This window comes from Cherax quadricarinatus, chromosome 51, assembly GCF_038502225.1.
Source record: "Cherax quadricarinatus isolate ZL_2023a chromosome 51, ASM3850222v1, whole genome shotgun sequence".
Classification (NCBI taxonomy): domain Eukaryota; kingdom Metazoa; phylum Arthropoda; class Malacostraca; order Decapoda; family Parastacidae; genus Cherax; species Cherax quadricarinatus.
Genome location: NC_091342.1, coordinates 8,571,735 through 8,589,494, shown reverse-complemented (window position 1 = coordinate 8,589,494; position 17,760 = coordinate 8,571,735). Strand labels below are relative to the sequence as shown.

At 41.5% G+C, this 17,760-nt stretch overlaps 1 protein-coding gene across 4 annotated transcripts in view; it reads right to left on the bottom strand.

The window, feature by feature from the left end:
• Window positions 1-17,760, bottom strand: part of LOC138854181 (nephrin-like) — a 110,197-nt gene continuing 92,437 nt past the window's right edge. For 2 of the 4 annotated variants that reach the window (XM_070095805.1, XM_070095803.1), the window contains exons 7-18: window positions 17,518-17,659; window positions 16,261-16,391; window positions 15,413-15,572; window positions 12,886-13,179; window positions 12,180-12,370; window positions 10,781-10,910; window positions 9,694-10,070; window positions 6,827-6,997; window positions 4,962-5,185; window positions 3,194-3,387; window positions 1,825-2,172; window positions 2-420 (exon numbers count right to left, since the gene is read on the bottom strand). In XM_070095805.1, the coding sequence (XP_069951906.1) occupies window positions 5,147-5,185; window positions 6,827-6,997; window positions 9,694-10,070; window positions 10,781-10,910; window positions 12,180-12,370; window positions 12,886-13,179; window positions 15,413-15,572; window positions 16,261-16,391; window positions 17,518-17,659 (1,635 nt within the window). In that variant the 3' untranslated portion in view covers window positions 2-420; window positions 1,825-2,172; window positions 3,194-3,387; window positions 4,962-5,146. Of the gene's footprint in view, window positions 421-1,824; window positions 2,173-3,193; window positions 3,388-4,961; window positions 5,186-6,826; window positions 6,998-9,693; window positions 10,071-10,780; window positions 10,911-12,179; window positions 12,371-12,885; window positions 13,180-15,412; window positions 15,573-16,260; window positions 16,392-17,517; window positions 17,660-17,760 lie in introns of all 4 variants that reach the window. The other 2 variants (XM_070095804.1, XM_070095806.1) reach the window with 2 other exon arrangements.

Here is a 17,760-nt window from a genome sequence, read left to right as displayed (position 1 = left end):
TAACAGTTTACAAAGTGTATTGAAGATTCTTATTGTGTAGCCCTGGAAGGCATCTGCATAAAATGAGGGACACTTGTTTCTTGTAACTTTCAAAAGTTTTATTTCTCACTTCAAGCTGAAACTTGCAATATCCATTCACCACAGAGGCTTATACTTTATTTACCTACTTGTGTTTCCTGGGGTAGTCATAGATCCTCCCATCACATGGCAACTTTTATTGACTGGCTATACAAATTCTTCACCTCCAGGGTCCAGTCACATCTACTCTCAAAACTGTGTATGGTATCACTTTTGCTAGTATGCATTCTTTAGAATGTAAAAGTATTCCCTATGGCTGTGTGAGAGCTTCTGCATATATAAACCTGTTGCTTGGTTTGATACAATAGTGATCTCTTGTATTCAGGAAATGTAAGCATCACTCTGAAACAAAATACATCATATATAAATTTATGTGTCTTACTTGCCATTGCTCTTCCCCTCTCTAGAGGGTTGAAATTTTTATTTTATGTATTTAAACTGCCCTGCCCTTCCTTAGATCTAGACTGATTACTTTCCATTCCCAAAGTTCTGTATGGCCTTGTAGATTTAGTGCTTACCCACAAATGTCAGCAAAAATGTTATTTCACACTTTCTACATATGCCATCCTTTCTAGGAAGGTCCTCTGACATTTATTGAGGGATTCGTGATTAGAAGAATTAGAGCTGCCCACCCCTTCCTCTGATCAGACCTGATAACTTTTCATTCTCCAATAAATAAAAAAAGTTTTTATTAACACATTCCCCACCAAGGCAGGGTGGTCCAAAAAAGAAAAACAATCATCACTTCCTCCATTACTATCTTGCCAGAGGTATGCTGACACTACAGTTAAAAAACTGCAATCTAACTATATATCCCCCCTTCAGGGGGGGCAGGCACTGTACCTCCCACCTCCAGGAGTTTAGTCCAGCTAACTGGTTTCCTTGAATCCTATCATAAATATTACTTTGCTTGTACTCCAACAGCACATCAAGTCATAAAAACCATTTGCCTCCACTCTCTCCTATCTAACATGCTGATGCACACCTGCTGGAAGTCTAAGCCCCTCACACACAAAACCTCCTTTACTCCCTTCCTAGGACAGCCCTTTCCACAGATTTATACACACTCCAGCACTGTATGACCCTTGTAGGTTTAGCACTTCTGTTTTATTATAATAATAATACACACTCCAAGCCACACTATTTTGCTCCGTCTCTAAATGTTCGAACCACCTCAACAATCCCTCTGAATATAATAATATACATTGCCTGACTTTACGGAAAGAGTAGGGGGTGTCCCAATGCCAGGGAAGGGCAGTGGAGCAACCCTCCCATTGATTAAATTTGAATGCCACCCCCCCCCTCCTCCACCATCCCCATTACTCAAGGCACTCTGAGACTGAGAAAGTTCTAGCATTTCTGTACAAACCATTTTCCAGCTACAACACTACTTGTTAAAATAATAAATTAGCGATTCACAAATATGTACGAGAGTGTATTATAAGTTTATATCTTTACATGTAAAAGTACACCAGACCCTGAACTAGTGTGACTGAGCTGTTTTATGTTAAATTTGATTCATATTGACTTAAGGCTGTTTTGTGTATGATTTGTATAGTTAGCCTGAAGGCTAGTGTTAGGTTGATATAACTGACTCGTGGGTGTTCCACACTACTTGTATAGATGACTCATGGCTGTTTGTATCATGTGTATAGGTAGCCCAGGCATGTATTCTTGGGTTGTTTTGAATTAATGACTGATTTACAAACCCCTCTAATTCTTTCCACACTCAAATGGCAAACTTACCTCTCATAATATTTATTTCTGAATTTAACTTGTTAATGTTGAATTCTTCTGCATGTCCTTTTTGCCTTCCACATATCTTCATCTGCATAGCATCCTTCCTTCTATTTCACATATCTTCCTCTGCACATACTTCCTTCTATTCCACATGTGCTTGATATATTGTTTCCTCCACATGGCCTCTCTCCCTACACATCTTTCTCTTCTATACATTTTCTTTTCGTCCTCTATATACCGCATTTCCTCCATGTGATGCAACTCATCTCCCATTGCTGTATTCATAGCTGCAGTATATACATTTGTATTCACATTCCACAGAGTTTGTTGTGTTTTACTCAAACAATTGGCCAGCTGAAAATATAAAGGCATTTTTAGCTTACCTTACAAATGAAATATTGACTATTATATGAGCCAAAGGATAATATTAAGAGGAACAGTACCTTCAATATGCAAGGTTTGATGGAGAGTGATTCCCCCTCTCTCTCAGAGAGAATAAATCAAGTGATAAATACGAAGAAACTTAAATATATATACAGAGGAAGAAGTGGAAGAGTTCCCAAGAAAATTAAATTCTGTACATTATTATTATTATAATCAAGGGGGAAGCGCTAAACCCGGAGGATTATACAGCGCCTGGGGGGGGGGATGTGGAAGGCATTCAGGCTTAATTCGGGGAACTGAAGCACAGATCCAATTCCCTAAATCAAGAGCCCCTCACCAACATCAAGGAACCTTCCTTGAGGGGGTATAAATTCTGTACAACAAAAGCAACTGGTAAAAGGCAAAACATAGCCACAATAAAATGTCTTATTAGTTGCACTTGTGTCCTTTTACCTAACATATCAGTAATTCTACATTCTTACAAGAGCAATTGGACCAGCCAGGATGTCACCTGGACCAGTGAACTTATTCCACCTTTTGCTGAGGATTGAACAGCAAGTCAATTGTAAAACCGATTTTAATATATATGGTGCAAAAATAGAAATTGACAAGTGTGGAATTACAGTACATGCTTCACTGGCTGCTGAGGTACCACACTAGATCCAAGGAACTGGAGCTGCCCTTTCCTTCGTCAGGTCAAATCTATTTCAGGTGCTTTCCAGTAAATGTAATAATTGTTTAAGCTAAGAATCACAATAGATAACCTGGACTTTAATCAATGCGAGAACCAGCACGAGTCCGAGAGGTGGACATCCTGTCTTATTAACCTGACGATTATGACGGAGCTGATCCAAGGAGTTGGAGCTACCCTCCACATCCTTGAACCAAGCCTGATTGCCTCCCCTTCTCCAGGCACTGTTTTACCTCTGCTGGTGTAGAGCTTTTCCCCCCAGGATCAGAGTAAACAATAAATAATAGTTGAAATACTTACCTATTTTCATTGGGGGTGCTTCTCCATCCTAGCCAGGATAGTTAGGATTATGTTGTCCCATCCTATCCTACCATGATAGCTAGGACTGTGTTGACTTGCTTCGAATCCTCTCAATATTAACTCGCATAAAATTCAGCACTTCGACAAATAAGTGCCCCTGAAGCCTGGTGGTGAATCACACCCGGACTACAACCCTGTCAAGTGTCAAACACAACCTTATTAATACTTCTCAAGTAATATATTTGAAAATAATTCCAACAATGCAAACAGTACAGCTACTAACTTTACTGTAACTAAAGTATCTTTGCATGCTAGAGCAGTGCCATGTGACCCTGGTGGGTTTAGCACTTAGATTGATTATAATAATTTGCATATTAAAAGTCTTAGATTTATTTTATCAATGTTGGAAAATAAATTGAAATAGATATATCCCTAATCTCTTGTACCTCTAATTTTGATTCCTTCTATCTACATGGAGTCTACCTGCAAGGTATTTCGGGGATCAACACCCCTGCAGCCCGGTCCATGACCAGGCCTCCCGGTGGATCAGGACCTGATCAACCAGGTTGTTACTGCTGGCCACATGTAGTCCAACATACGAGCCATAGCCTGGCTGATCCGGCACCGACTAAGCATCTGTCCAGCTCCCTCTTGAAGGCAGCCAAAAGCCTATTGGTAATTCCTCTTATGCATGGGAGGAGGCTGTTGAACAGTCTTGGGCCCTGGATACTTGGTGTGTTTTCTCATAGTGTACCAATGGCGCCCCTACTTTTCATTGAGGGTATTTTGCACCGCCTGCCCAACCTTTTATTTTTGTACCCCTCAAGGGAGGTTCCTTGACACTGGTGAGGGGCTCTTGATCCAGGGAATTGGATCTGTGTTCCAGTTCCCCGAGTTGAGCCTGAATACCTTCCATCCCCATATCCCTACAGATGCTGTATAATCTGTACAGGTTTAGTGCTCCCCACGATTAATAATTATAGTAATTTTACTTTTGTAGGGAGTGATTACTGTGTGCAGGTAAGTTGCTTTGTTGTCAGTTCTTAGTACAAGGAACAGGAGTTACCTTCCCCTTCCTGGGATATGACCTGATTGGATCCCATTCCCCCAAAGCATTGTATGACCTGTATGGGTTTACCTCTTCTACTCCATGAATACTGTATGATCCTTGTGAGTTTAGCGCATAGTTATGATTTGTCTTTTATTAACACATTAGCCATTTCCCACCGAGGCAGGGTGACCCGAAAAAGAAGAAACACTTTCATTAGCATTCACTCCATCACTGTCTTGCCAGAGGCGTGCCTGCACTACAGTTATAAAACTGCAATATATCAGAGTGCAGGCACTGTACTTCCCACCTCCGGAACTCAAATCTGGTTTGCTGGTTTCCCAGAATTCCTTCATAAACTTTATTTTGATCACACTCCAACAACACATTGTCATAAAAACCATTTGTCTCCACTCGCTTCTGTCTTAACATGCACAAGCACACTTGCTGGAAGTCCAAGCCCCTCGTACACAAAACTTTGACCCCCCTCCCTCCATCCTTCCATAATAATAAATCCTCCATAAATAATTTTGTATATTCTGTGACTAAACTGGTAGAATACAAGACCTGCCATGTCGAAGACATCAGTTTAATTCCCAGTATATTCTTCACACAAATTCCCAACTTTAACATGCAGTGCTGTAGAACCCGTGTGGGTTTACTGCTTAGTTAGAATAATATGAATAATAAAAGAAGAATCTTGCATCAGTCAAAACTAACCTCAGCTTATCCAAGTGTAGGTAGGCGGCCCTGTGTTGGGGTGGGCTTGGCTAGGGCCTCAGACAGTCCTGGACAAGGCCCTAAGAAGGGCCAAGCTCGGGCCTTGAAAGGGCCTGGCTAGGATTCCGAGGAGGGCCATGCTTAGGGCTCTGAGGAGGGAAATGCTAGGGCCCTGGGAAGAACTCTCACACTTGGGAGAGGTGATGTTGAGAGACGGAAGAAGCCTGCAGGAAAAAAGAGACTTTAAAATCTCTTGCATCTAAGAAATTCGTACAGGTTTAGCACTCCCCCATGATTTTAATAACAATAATCTTCCATCTAAGCACAGTTGGTAGTGCTGCAGCCACAAAACATCGGACAAATTTTATATTTTTTTTTCATCGAACCGGCTATATCCCACCGAGGCAGGGTGACCTAAAAAAAAAAAAGCCTAAGTTTCTCTTTTTAACTTGAGTAATATATACAGGAGAAGGGGTTACTAGCCCCTTGCTCCCGGTATTTTAGCCGCCTCTTACAACACGCATGACTTACAGAGGAATAATTCTGTTCCACTTCCCCATGGAGATATGAATAAACAAGAACAAGAACTAGTAAGAAAAATAGAAGAAAACCTAGAATGGTGTGTGTATATATATATGCTTGTGCATGTATGTGTAGTGTGACCTAAGTGTAAGTAGAAGTAGCAAGACGTACCTGAAATACATGTATTGCATGTTTGAGACAAAAAAAAAAGAAAACCGAGGAATCCTACCATCATGTAAAACAATTACAGGTTTCTGTTATACGCTCACCTGGCAGGATGTCTTACCGTATAAAGAGGAGTAAATCAACGTGATAAAAATAGACAAGGATTAGAAGTAAAGAGCTGTATAGTCCTTGTGGCTTAGCGCTTCTTTTTGATTATAATAATAATAATTAGAAGTAAAGAAAAATATGAAAAGTATCAACTTTTCTAAGAATTATGGTGATTCTAGAGGTAGTAGTCGAGATTACTATTTGCACTGGAAAGTGCAGAACCCAGGTCTCCCATAGCTTGGTTGCTAGCGTGCTCACCTCACACTGAGGTCCGTGGTTCGACCCCCGGTACGGGTAGAAACATTAAGACGTGTTTCAAGACACCTGCTGTCCCCTAGCAGTAAAATAGGTACCTGGGCGTTTTTATCGACTGGTGTGGGTCGCATCCTGGGACAAAATGACATAATTTGCCCGAAATGCTCAGCATAACAAGGGGCTTTCTATATAGTAGTATGTCATTGATGTCAACTAGACCTGTAAACCTTGTACATATACTTGTAGACATAAAGATTATCATCATTATCTTTATTACCGAGGTGTCGTACACCACTTGAGGAATAGAAAGCAATCAGGTTCGAACCAAAGGAAGGGACTGGTCTAATGCTCTGGATTAAGAGCCCCGCACCAGTATCAAGGTACCTCCATTAAAAGGAACTCTGATCAAAAATTTGTTTTTGGGATTATGCAAAGTGCTAAACTTTTGAGGGGTTACTCCCCTCTAATCGCTAGACAGGCATATTACCTGCGTGTACTCTGCTGCTTGGGTGTACTAGGCTGCCTAGATATACTCGGCTGCCTGAGTGTACTCGGCTGAGCAAGTTATTTCAAATGCAATCGATATGATCCACACGGGTTCGACGCTTTTTTTTTTTTTTCAATATTTTAATTAAGTTAAAGCAGCGTGTTGCTCACAACGAAATAACAACACCAGTGTTTCTACGGTCACCCCAATGTTGTAACAACGACCCCAAATGTTACGACGACCATCCAGATCTTACGACAACGACGATGTTACGACAGCTATAATAAGGATACCAAATTTTTATGTGGAGAGATAGAGAGAGACTAACACTGGAGGGTAGGTGGAGGTGGGCCGGGATGGGTTCGTAAGAGTACTCGTGTGGAGGCAGGAGTGTTGCTGGAGGTGCTGCAGGTGTCCCTTCAACCTGGGCGCCTGCTGACGAAGTCTCCTGAAGTGGGATCAAGTCCGGATCAGCTTGGCTACCACGTTCAGGCTGCGGCTGCAATCATGAGAGAGAGAATCAGTGTTTGTAAAGAATTGAGGTTATTATTAAAGTCTAACAAGATACAATTAAACTTAAATAGAATAGTGATGGAGGTAGTAGCGACAACACAAGGTGGTAACATATACACAAGGTGGTCCCCATATACACAAGGTGGTTCCCCATGTACAGAAGGTGGTCCCCCATACACACAAAGTGGTCCCCCACATACACAAGGTGGCCCCCATACACACTAGGTGGCCCCCATATATACAAAGTGGTCCCATATTCACAAGGTGCCCCTATATAAATATCAACTTGGATGACAGCCGATAAACTTACACTTAACACTGGCAAAACCTACTATATTATGTTTGGTAGCAGAGCAAGTGCTGCGCAACTTAACATTAAGATCGACAGCACTCTAATTGCCACACATAATGAGGGCAAATTCCTAGGCCTATACCTCGACAACAACCTGAATTTCAGCACCCATATCCAACACATATCAAAAAAAGTATCCAAAACAGTTGGGATCCTCTCCAAGATACGATACTACGTGCCGCAAAATGCTCTTCTCACACTATACCATTCACTTATATATCCATACCTCACCTATGCTATCTGTGCTTGGGGATCAACTGCAGCAACACACCTAAAGCCAATAATAACTCAACAAAAAGCCGCAGTAAGAATAATCACTAAATCCCATCCCTGGCAACACCCCGACCCCCACTCTTCATAGATCTAAACTTACTCCCTGTTCAGAACATCCACACTTACTACTGTGCAATCTATATCTACAGGACCTTAAATTCCAATATTAACCTTGGCCTAAAATGCTTTCTTGATAGCTGTGACAGAACCCACAGGCATAACACCAGACACAAACATCTCTACGACATTCCCCGTGTCCAACTAAACCTTTACAAAAATTCAATGTGTGTCAAAGGCCCTAAAATCTGGAACACCCTACCTGAAAACTCTAGAACTGCAGACACATTCATCACCTTCAAAACTACCATTAGAAAACATCTTATCTCCCTGATACACCCCGTCAACTAACTACATAAAAACCACCTGGTGGTTCACACTTACACTCACTCACCCATTTGATTATAAGCACAGAAATACGTATCTTAATCTTAAAATAATGATTCCTAACTAGTCATAAGTTTGCCTGTGATACTCCAATATAAAAACTATGTATTGTGCCAAAACAAAAGCATTCACATTGCTAAACTCACAAACTAGTATTTAATCACTTAGTATTTAGTCAACTTACTCCATAATTTGTAATAATTTAGGGTTAAGAATTAATCTAAGTTTGCCCGAAATACCTAGCCATGCTAGGTGTTCTAGTGGCCCCCTCTGTAATTAGTATTTTATTACATGTAAACCACACAATAACCAAAATCTGTAAACCCCGCATTGTAATCCTTTGATTTGATTTGATATACGCAAGGTGGCCTCGTATACACAAGGTGGCTCCCCCATACATACAAGGTGACCCTCATGCATACAAAGTAGCCCCCATACACACAAGGTGGCCTTCATACACACAAGGTCCGTATCTTGATTGCTAGTGCACTTAGCTCACACACTGACCTCCATGTTTCGATCCCCGGTACGGATGGAAGCATTAGGACGTATTTCCTTAAGACACCTACCATGTTCACCTAGCAGTAAAACAGGTACCCGGGTGTTAATCGACTGCCGTGGGTCGCATCCTGGGGAAAATATTGACCAAGTTTGCCCGAAATGCTCTACATAAGAAAGGATTTCAATATAGTATGTCACTGTATACCTAGGCCTGTATACCTTGTACTTTTAGAAATAATTATATTATTATTAATTTTAATTATTATAAGGTGGTCCCTTGATCTAGAAGGTTATGTCATTTTTTTTCCCAGCCAATTTTAGGTAATCAGAGAATGTAAGAGGGAATTTAGACTACACTTTCACTAATGTAATTCACAGGAAATCGGAGACTTAACTTCAAGGTCTGTAATTATATCTAATGAACTTTTTCAAACTCTCAGACACAAGCCTTTTACCAATCTATTTTTCCTTCGCTTTCATCTGAATTTTACGTAATGTTTTCTTGGCGAACTTGGTCGTTGTGTACGAATGGTATATAATACCGACAAGATGAGCCACTGGATGGCGAAACGTCTACAATAAAGATACCCAGATGTTGCACATGTGTCTTACTGAACTTGGTCGTCTTTTCTGCTTCTCGTTTTCTGTTCAAGTGTAATTATGTTTTGTGGTTAACTTGTATATTTCTGTTTTTCAAGGTTATGATGTGATTCAATCCTCTTCTTTTTATTATTTCTGTTTCGTCTGTTATGTCACTAATTGTTATTAGGTAAAAAGGACACACAGGTGCAACTAATGCGACATTTTATTGTGGCAACGTTTTTCTCTCTCAGGAGTTTGTTTTGTCAAGCAAAATGTTCTGTACCTCAATAATACGTATATATACCCTCTGTGTCCATGTATTGTTTTTAACGGCCTGACGAAGCTCCTGGAGAGAGAAACGTTGCCGCAATAAAATGTCGCATTAGCCGCACTCGTGTCCTTTTACCTAACATTATTACAAGTTTTAAGTGTTTAATGTTTGTGCTTCATCTTAATGTTACTGTAGTATTTATCTACCAGAATGTTACTTACTTCCTGTTTATCTAATTCTACAGGTTCTTTGACTCTACCTGTTTAGTCGAGCCGAGTTGCTTTCCAGGTAGCAGCAACACGGGGGAGAGTAGAAGACTGTCGTAGTGTGCTGATGACCCGCTCTCTGAGCTCCCCACCACACCAGCATGACAGAGTGTCTCAGACAAGGGTAGTAACTGCTGGGTTCTCAACCTCGCTATTCTCCGTCTACCACCACCATTGGTGCTACTGCGAATGGTGACGAAAACAAGGACTAAGACGGCCAACAGCAGCAGTCCTGAGACCATTCCCAGGGCTCCCAGCATGAGGGAGGAGAGAGCCAAGGGACCCCAATGGGTTTCGACTCTGTCTGCTGGTATGTCCTGGGTGACCGACGTCTGTCCGCTCTCGCGAACTTCCGCTTCTAAGGGACCATCTGTAAGCATTATGTTACTGTTATTATGTTAAGGTCACAATATATACAGAAAATTGACAGTATTTTTGCCATCTATACTCCTGTGTTATCCGTTACGTTCATTCATTTAACCAATCATTAAGTTGTTAATCATTTTAACATGGGAATCTGTTGTTTTAAAGCATTGTTCTGTACGTTTCGGCAAGCCCAGAATTCGAAGCCAGGTTCTTTGGGTTGTGAGCCGAAGGTTCTATCACTGATTAGCCCGTTCGGTTCACTATTGTTCGATTCCCTCACGGGGCGGGGGCGGGGGCTGGACCTATGGGTAAGTCTCTTAGCATTTGCTGCCTCTGTTACCTAGCAGTCAGTTAATACCTAGGAGCTATAGTCGACTATTGTGGGGTAGCATCCTGGGAGAGGACCTAATAAGTAAATTTTATTGTTATACACAAATATAGTTACATAGATTATCATACATAGCAACATGTGTAGAGAACCTAGGATAACCCCTGTGGAGATATAACACGGTAAGACCGATTTCTTACCGGGTTATCATGATTTTTCAACTCTTTGGAGTTTTAATAATCCGAATGAAATCTTTTCTGTCAGCCACTATGTCAATTGTGTACAAAAGCTCATTGAACTTATTTCTGCTGTCACCCCTCGTACTGTTACTGACTCATTGATGATTACTCTTATTAATTATACAGAAATAAATAAATGGTACTGACCATGTACTTGGTAGAGAGAGCCATTGGTACCGATGCTGGTGACTGTAAGGAGAGTACCACTGCTGGTACCTTTGTCGTTTACTGCCCTCACCACTAGCTGGTACTTCCCTCCTTCCTGCAGCCCAGTCACCTGTGGTAGGTACATGTGACATTACGGATTATTATTAAACGAGAAAGGGTCATACAGGCCTTTGATGACGTAGATTACTCAGTGCTCACAGGCATAAGATATACACAGCACATAAAATAACGGTAAAATTAAAATAAACGAGACAGACACCCTCAGCACAAATAACATCATACTAGGTTAAAATAAACATCAGTCAACAACCCGATTGAATTATTAATATCAAAAGATTATCCTAAAAGTTCCCCGAGGTCCCTACAGTCACCTCGGTAATAATAAGAACCATGACAAAGGTGGAGAGGCCTAAATCGTGGGCAAACTGTTAAGATGTGTTGCACAGTCAGTGGTACGAAGGGGTTGGGGGGATGAGGTGCACCTGCGAACAGGTGGACGACACTTAAGTGGTGATCAAGAGGCATTGACAACGCCAAGACTCCCTTTCGAAGGGTTCCAAGGCATCACCCAGCTAAACTATCTGAGAAAACAGGAACTTTCTTCACTACAAAATTAAAAATTCAGCTAAATCAATTTATGGATTATCATGGCAGATCTTGCACTCCAACAGCACTTAAATCCCAAAGATCATTTTCCTCCACTCTGAACTTTCATACGCGACTGCTGGATGCTTAAGCCCTCACCTCTCATGACATCCTTGACACTCTCCAACCGTTCCTTGGTAGTCTCGTGCACCTCCTTCCTCACACCTCTTAAACTTTCTTGATCTATGTTGAAAATAGTAAAAAAATACCTTTAAGATGATGACTGAGACACGTGCAACAATTAGGTATTTTTATTGTTGAAACGTTTCGCCTACAGAGTAGGCTTCTTCAGTCCAATACAAAGGCAGCAGGTGTAGTAGTGAAATGAAGATGATGTAATCAGTCCATCAACCTTGGAGAAACAGTGTTTGAGGTGGTCAGTCCCTCAGCCTCCAGACTGAAGGACTGACCACCTCACTGATTTATTTCTACGTGACAAGACAATCTAAAATAAAACTTTGCTTGTCGATTTATATCTCTTAACATCCAAATACATTTCGTTCCTTTATACGTCATTATCATCTCGGAAATTTTTCTATATATATATTTCTGTTTGTCATAATATTGCTATTTTAATTGTTAACTTTCACCACTTCACTTCCAAATTCTATTTCTTTTTGTAGCTACTCTATCCCACCTGACATTATCATTATCGTCTGCAAATAGCAACCATGATATCCAACAGACAGCAGAAGATGAAGATATATGATGATCTTAAGGCTATACAACTCACGTAGAATTCCGGGGAGACGGAGCCGGTGAAGTTGAGGTGGTGAAGACCCCCTTGATGGTGGTGGTGCAGGCTGGTAGCCTGGAGGAGGAAGTGCTGCGGTAGGCCTCCACTGTTACCTGCCTCGCATCCTACCCTGACGGAGGTGCGGGACACTCCACTCACAGTGCAGTTCCACGGAGGCTCTGGCTTTCCTGAGAGGAGAAGAATCTTACAAGAAGAGATTATTATTATTATAATCAAAAAAGAAGCGCTAAGCCATTACAAGAAGAGAGAAGGAAAATTCTTCTTGGTTGCATTTAATACCTTCCACTGAAGGACTCTTGACACAAGGAATTTAATAAACTCTTTCATCTCCTTGAATCAAAACCAGTTACCTCAAATTCCCCAGTGTTTAACTTTTACAGGTTTACGTATCCCCATGAATAAAATAACTAGTCCCTAACATCACTTTCAAGGTTTTCTAACTCGGTATGATCTTTCTAGGGGTTCTCTAAAGTACTTAACAGCACCTAGAAAGAATTAACATTCGAGAATGTTTATTCTCTTATTAATTTGCTACTTGTTATATGTATCATCTCTGCCGCTGATGAATAAGACACGAGTAACATTTGGGTTTCTAAGTGAAGATTCCCACCTGTTGCACACGTCTAATTCATCAGCTTACCAATGTTATATATCTTTGATCTAAGGTATCCGTGTGGCTCACCTGCAGGTACAATATGAAAGACACATGGCTCTCTCTGTGTGCCGATCTCGTTGAAGGCCCAGCAGAGGAGAGTACCGTAGTCGAGGGAGGTCATGGGTGTGTAGGTGATAACACTGGGGTTACTGGAGGAGGTGAAGCGGCCCCGTGGCACATCGATGGCGTCTGCCGTGTTATTGAACGTCCACTGGAAGGACTTCTGTACGGGGTTGGCCTCTACGGAACAAGTCACTTCGGCGTCCTCATATCTCTCGACGGCGTAGCTAGTGACCTGACCCGGGGAGCACACTGGTGCATCTGAGGGCGGCGTAGACAGAATTAGGCTGGGCACTGTTGCACTATATGGAAATTTCGACTAATACTCGTAAAGCTGCATTATTACCGATCACTGTTTTATTTGTTGCCATTAGCCATAATTCGATTTGGCGGCAACAGTCTGATCTGACAGTCTGGTTGCAGCATAATGAGATAGCTATTATGTGACTCCCATGGGACAGAGTGGCGTATTGCATTGCGCGTTTATCAGTGCAATGCTTCTGTGCAGGGAAAAAATAGCAAATGAAACACATTAAATACTTTATTAATTTTTATGGTGTCATGAAAAGTTCAAACTGCTGGAACCTGTGTGTTCAATAGCAAAAAAAAAAAAAAAAAAAAAAAAAAACTTTCCAAATCTGAATGGCATTTAAATATGTGTATATTTTTTGTATTATGTACTTTTATGTCCTGTTTCTTCATCTGCTCCTCCAGATGCTCGACAAATTTGTATATTCAGAGTTTTTGCCTTTGTCATTATTAGATTCTTGAAAAAGCGCTAAATCCGTAGGGGGGAAGCCTTAAAGCACTAGGGGGAAGGGAGGTAGTAAGGGTTTATTCAATGGGAGGTTACCTCCAATTCCTTGGATGAAAAGCCCTTCACTGGCACCGAGGATACCCTACCCCCCTTCCACTACACCTCAGAATTCTCTCTCTCTGCTTCCTGTACTCTCCTGTTTGCACGTAATGTAAACCCATGTGTCTACTTTTCGTGCATTTTTTTTCATCTCCTTGTCCCATTTGCTTTTCCTGGTATTCTTTTTTGTCGTTGTTTTTCCTGTGTCTGACTGATTGTTCTGTCTCCCTGAGCTTCCTTCTTCTATCGTGTCTGACTGATTAACCCTGTGTCTGACTGATTGTCTTGGCTGTCAGCTTTTCCCCGCCTCCCTGACCTGCCTGCTCACCTGCTGTTCCCATGTCTGCCAGTCTCCTCACCTGCTGTTCCCATGTCTGCCAGTCTCCTCACCTAAGAACATAAGAACATAAGAAAGGAGGAACACTGCAGAAGGCCTGTTGGCCCATACTAGGCAGGTCCTTTACAATTCATCCCACTAACAACATTTGCCCAACCCAATTTTCAATGCCACCCAAGAAACAAGCTCCGATGTGCAAGTCCCTCTCAAATCCAACCCCTCCCACTCATGTACTTATCCAACCTAAATTTGAAACTACCCAAAGTCCTAGCCTCAATAACCCAACTAGGTAGACTGTTCCACTCATCAACTACCCTATTTCCAAACCAATACTTTCCTATGTCCTTTCTAAATCTAAACCTGCTGTTCCCATGTCTGCCAGTCTCCTCACCTGCCATCTAAGCTCACAACACCTACTCAGCCAGCTCCTCCTCACTTATCAACATCTCACTGTCGTACCCAAGTCTCCCACCGGCGAGGAGACTAGCTCAGCACCGTTTTAAGAGAAAACTTCACACCGTTCCTACCAATGAATAAAAAGAAGACACTGAAATGTGCGAACGATGGAAAAAAAAATACATTTTCACCTCTTTTCTTCTCCCCCCGGGTAAGCTAAAGGCAATTCTTTGTGATCAACGAGGCAATGCAAATTCCTCGGGGAATCTTTTGATGCAACATTTCCGGCAAACTTTAGTTCCTTCCCCAGTTCAAAAGTTAATTCCCTGAAGCGAGGGTATCTTCAGGCAAAACGCACAATGAAAGTTATTGTAGCGAGTCGGAAACACAACATTGGATTAATTTAGACGTTTACAAGACTTTCTTGCCCTGAACATTGCCTGCAGGAGTAGATTATTTCTGCAGAGATTAAACATTACGGTAATATTAAATTATTACTACGGTGATATTAAATTATTACTACGGTGATATTAAATTATTATTACTACGGTGATATTAAATTATTACTACGGTGATATTAAATTACTACGGTGATATTAAATTATATTTAATACACCAAGGTGGGATGACCACCGCTCCTAAAAGGAAATCAATTCACCATAATTCATTCAGTAGCTGTCTTGTCATCAGTGTGTAGCCATCTCAGTTAAAATTATTATTAATTGTATAAGTATTACGGTTACATTTTTTATTGTTGACCTTCCATGGCACTAGAGCTGCCACATGCTGACGTACGTTATGCAATACATGTGTAGAGAAACACACATTTATCCACATCCCCGCCCCCACCCACACACATCCACCCCCTCCCCACACATCCACCCCCTCCCCACACGTGTACTTACACTTAACGTCGAGTGTAAGTGTGTTGGAGGTTCCTACACCCTCAGTGTTATGGGCGTAACAAGAGTACTGTCCAGCCTGTGTTCTGAGCAGCCGCTGTAACACCAGAGTCTGGTTGCTCAGGATCACTCCCCCTGACACGTTCTGGCTTATCTCCCAGTTCTGAAGGTGAGAACATGAGGCACTGCAAGAACATGAGCTGGAAGAACAAGTACTAGAAGAACATGAACTAGTACAAAAACTAAAACTGAAAGAACATGTATCAGATGAAGATGAAGAAACAAGAACAAGAAGAACTGGAAGAGTAATAACCAGAAGAACAAGAACTGGAAAATGAAAAATTAAATAGGAGAAAATGTACAATAATTATCACATGAAATAAAGAAAAAAAACATTTTTTTTTACTGCTTAAAAGTGATAAAAATTATAAATAACAGAAATTAAATAAAGATCATACATAGAAAAATTATACAGATATACACTTTTAAATTAGTTTTAAATAACATCTCTTATTTGATAGCCATCATAGTGACATTAATTATAGAAATAGAAATTATAGCCAATTATGAGCTGAGGCAGGTTAACATACAAGCCTGAAAACCTATATTAATGACTATCTTAAGACACAGACAAGAAGCAGTACTCAAGCGGCACGTTTCGCTCTCCAGAGGCGAAACGTTTTATCAACAAAAGTCTGTTCTACATTTCTGTCTTCATTACCGTCAGCTACAAGTGTTGACAACCAAGCAACAAATCCTTGGCAGTACGACATCCAAGCAACAAATCGTGGGAAGTACGACCTCCAAGCGACAAGTCGTGAGCAACACGACCTCCAAGCGAGAAGACTTACGTCGTGTCTCCAGGAGATGCGGGAGGCTGGTGGGTTGGCCTCCACGAAGCACTCGAAGTATACGTCATCACCTTCTTTGACGCTCTCAGCGTCCAGCGACGCCCCGTACCTGAGCCTCACCTTCGGTACGTCTGGTGGCAAGGCAGGAGACAATAAAATGGTGGAAAAAGCTACAGTGGTGGAGAAAGCTACATAGAAAGCTGTATTGAGTGGTAATGGAGAAAGCTGTATTGAGTGGTAATGGAGAAAGCTACAGTGACTGGTGATGAAAGCTACATAGAAAGCTATATTGACTGGTAATAAAGCTATATTGGTGGAGAAAGCTACACTGGTGGAGAAAGCTACATTGATTGATTGGTGGTGGTGATAGAAACACTAATACTCACAAGTCTCACTCATCCAGCCACCTGCTGCTATTCAGCGAGATTTTTTTATGCAAATGCAATAAAAATGCATTCAGTATTGAATAACTCCTCTTATGATTGCCTTTTCATGTCCTATTTGGATCCTTTTTGAATCGCATTTACAAGAAAATCCCACTATAGAGGAACTCCATAGGTGAGCTGACTGTTGAAATACAGCTCCATGGCTAAGACATCTTGTTTGCAATGGAATGTTATGGCTAAAACTAATAGAGTTGATAGGGAAGACTAAGACGCGAGTGAGCCTTGATAGTCATCTCTCTTTTGTCCATATACTGTATTAAGCCACTGGTGGGTGAAACGTCTGCATAATAATAATGATACCCAGTTGTTGCACAGGTGTCTAATTCAACTCGTCGGTGTTATGTACCATTGATGTCTGGATATTTGTGAGACTGAAGGGATTAACGTCAATCAGTTGGGTAATAGGTCTGATTAGGGGGGGATAATTAGGGTTGCTCTAAGGAAGGGGAGGCTATCATCCCCCCCCCATCACATGCCCTCAGACCAGCAAGATTTTTACCATTACCAAAATACTCCTTCCTAAAGTGGTTTGGTTAATGCTGTGATGGATACCCGGACTACATGAAGTGAGAATTATGCCGCCAGAGAAATATGTTCACTATCCAAGTGTCCATTAAGATAATTTCGAATTTATTTTCTCTGATCTAGAATGGCTCTCTATAAGAGGATGTTTTGATTAATGTTACAGAAGCTATGGAGAGTCCTGACAGGAGCTAGTAAGGGTATTACGGAGTACTGATAACGGGGCCTGGGGAAGGTTATCAGAAGCGCTATAGGGATGCTACAGAACTGCTATAAAGGTTTTACGTACAGTGAACGTCGAGGTGCCAGGAGTCCTCCATGGTAGCCGGGGAAGCAAAGGTCTCGGCTATGCAGCGGAGGGAAGAACCATGATCCTGAGACCGTGGCAGCAACATCAGCCTGCTACTGGTCACGTTGCTGTCCTCAGAGGTCTGCTGAGAGAGAGAGAGAGAGAGAGAGAGAGAGAGAGAGAGAGAGAGAGAGAGAATATCCTTCACTTGGATCCACAAGACGGGCGGTAAGCAGCAACTTC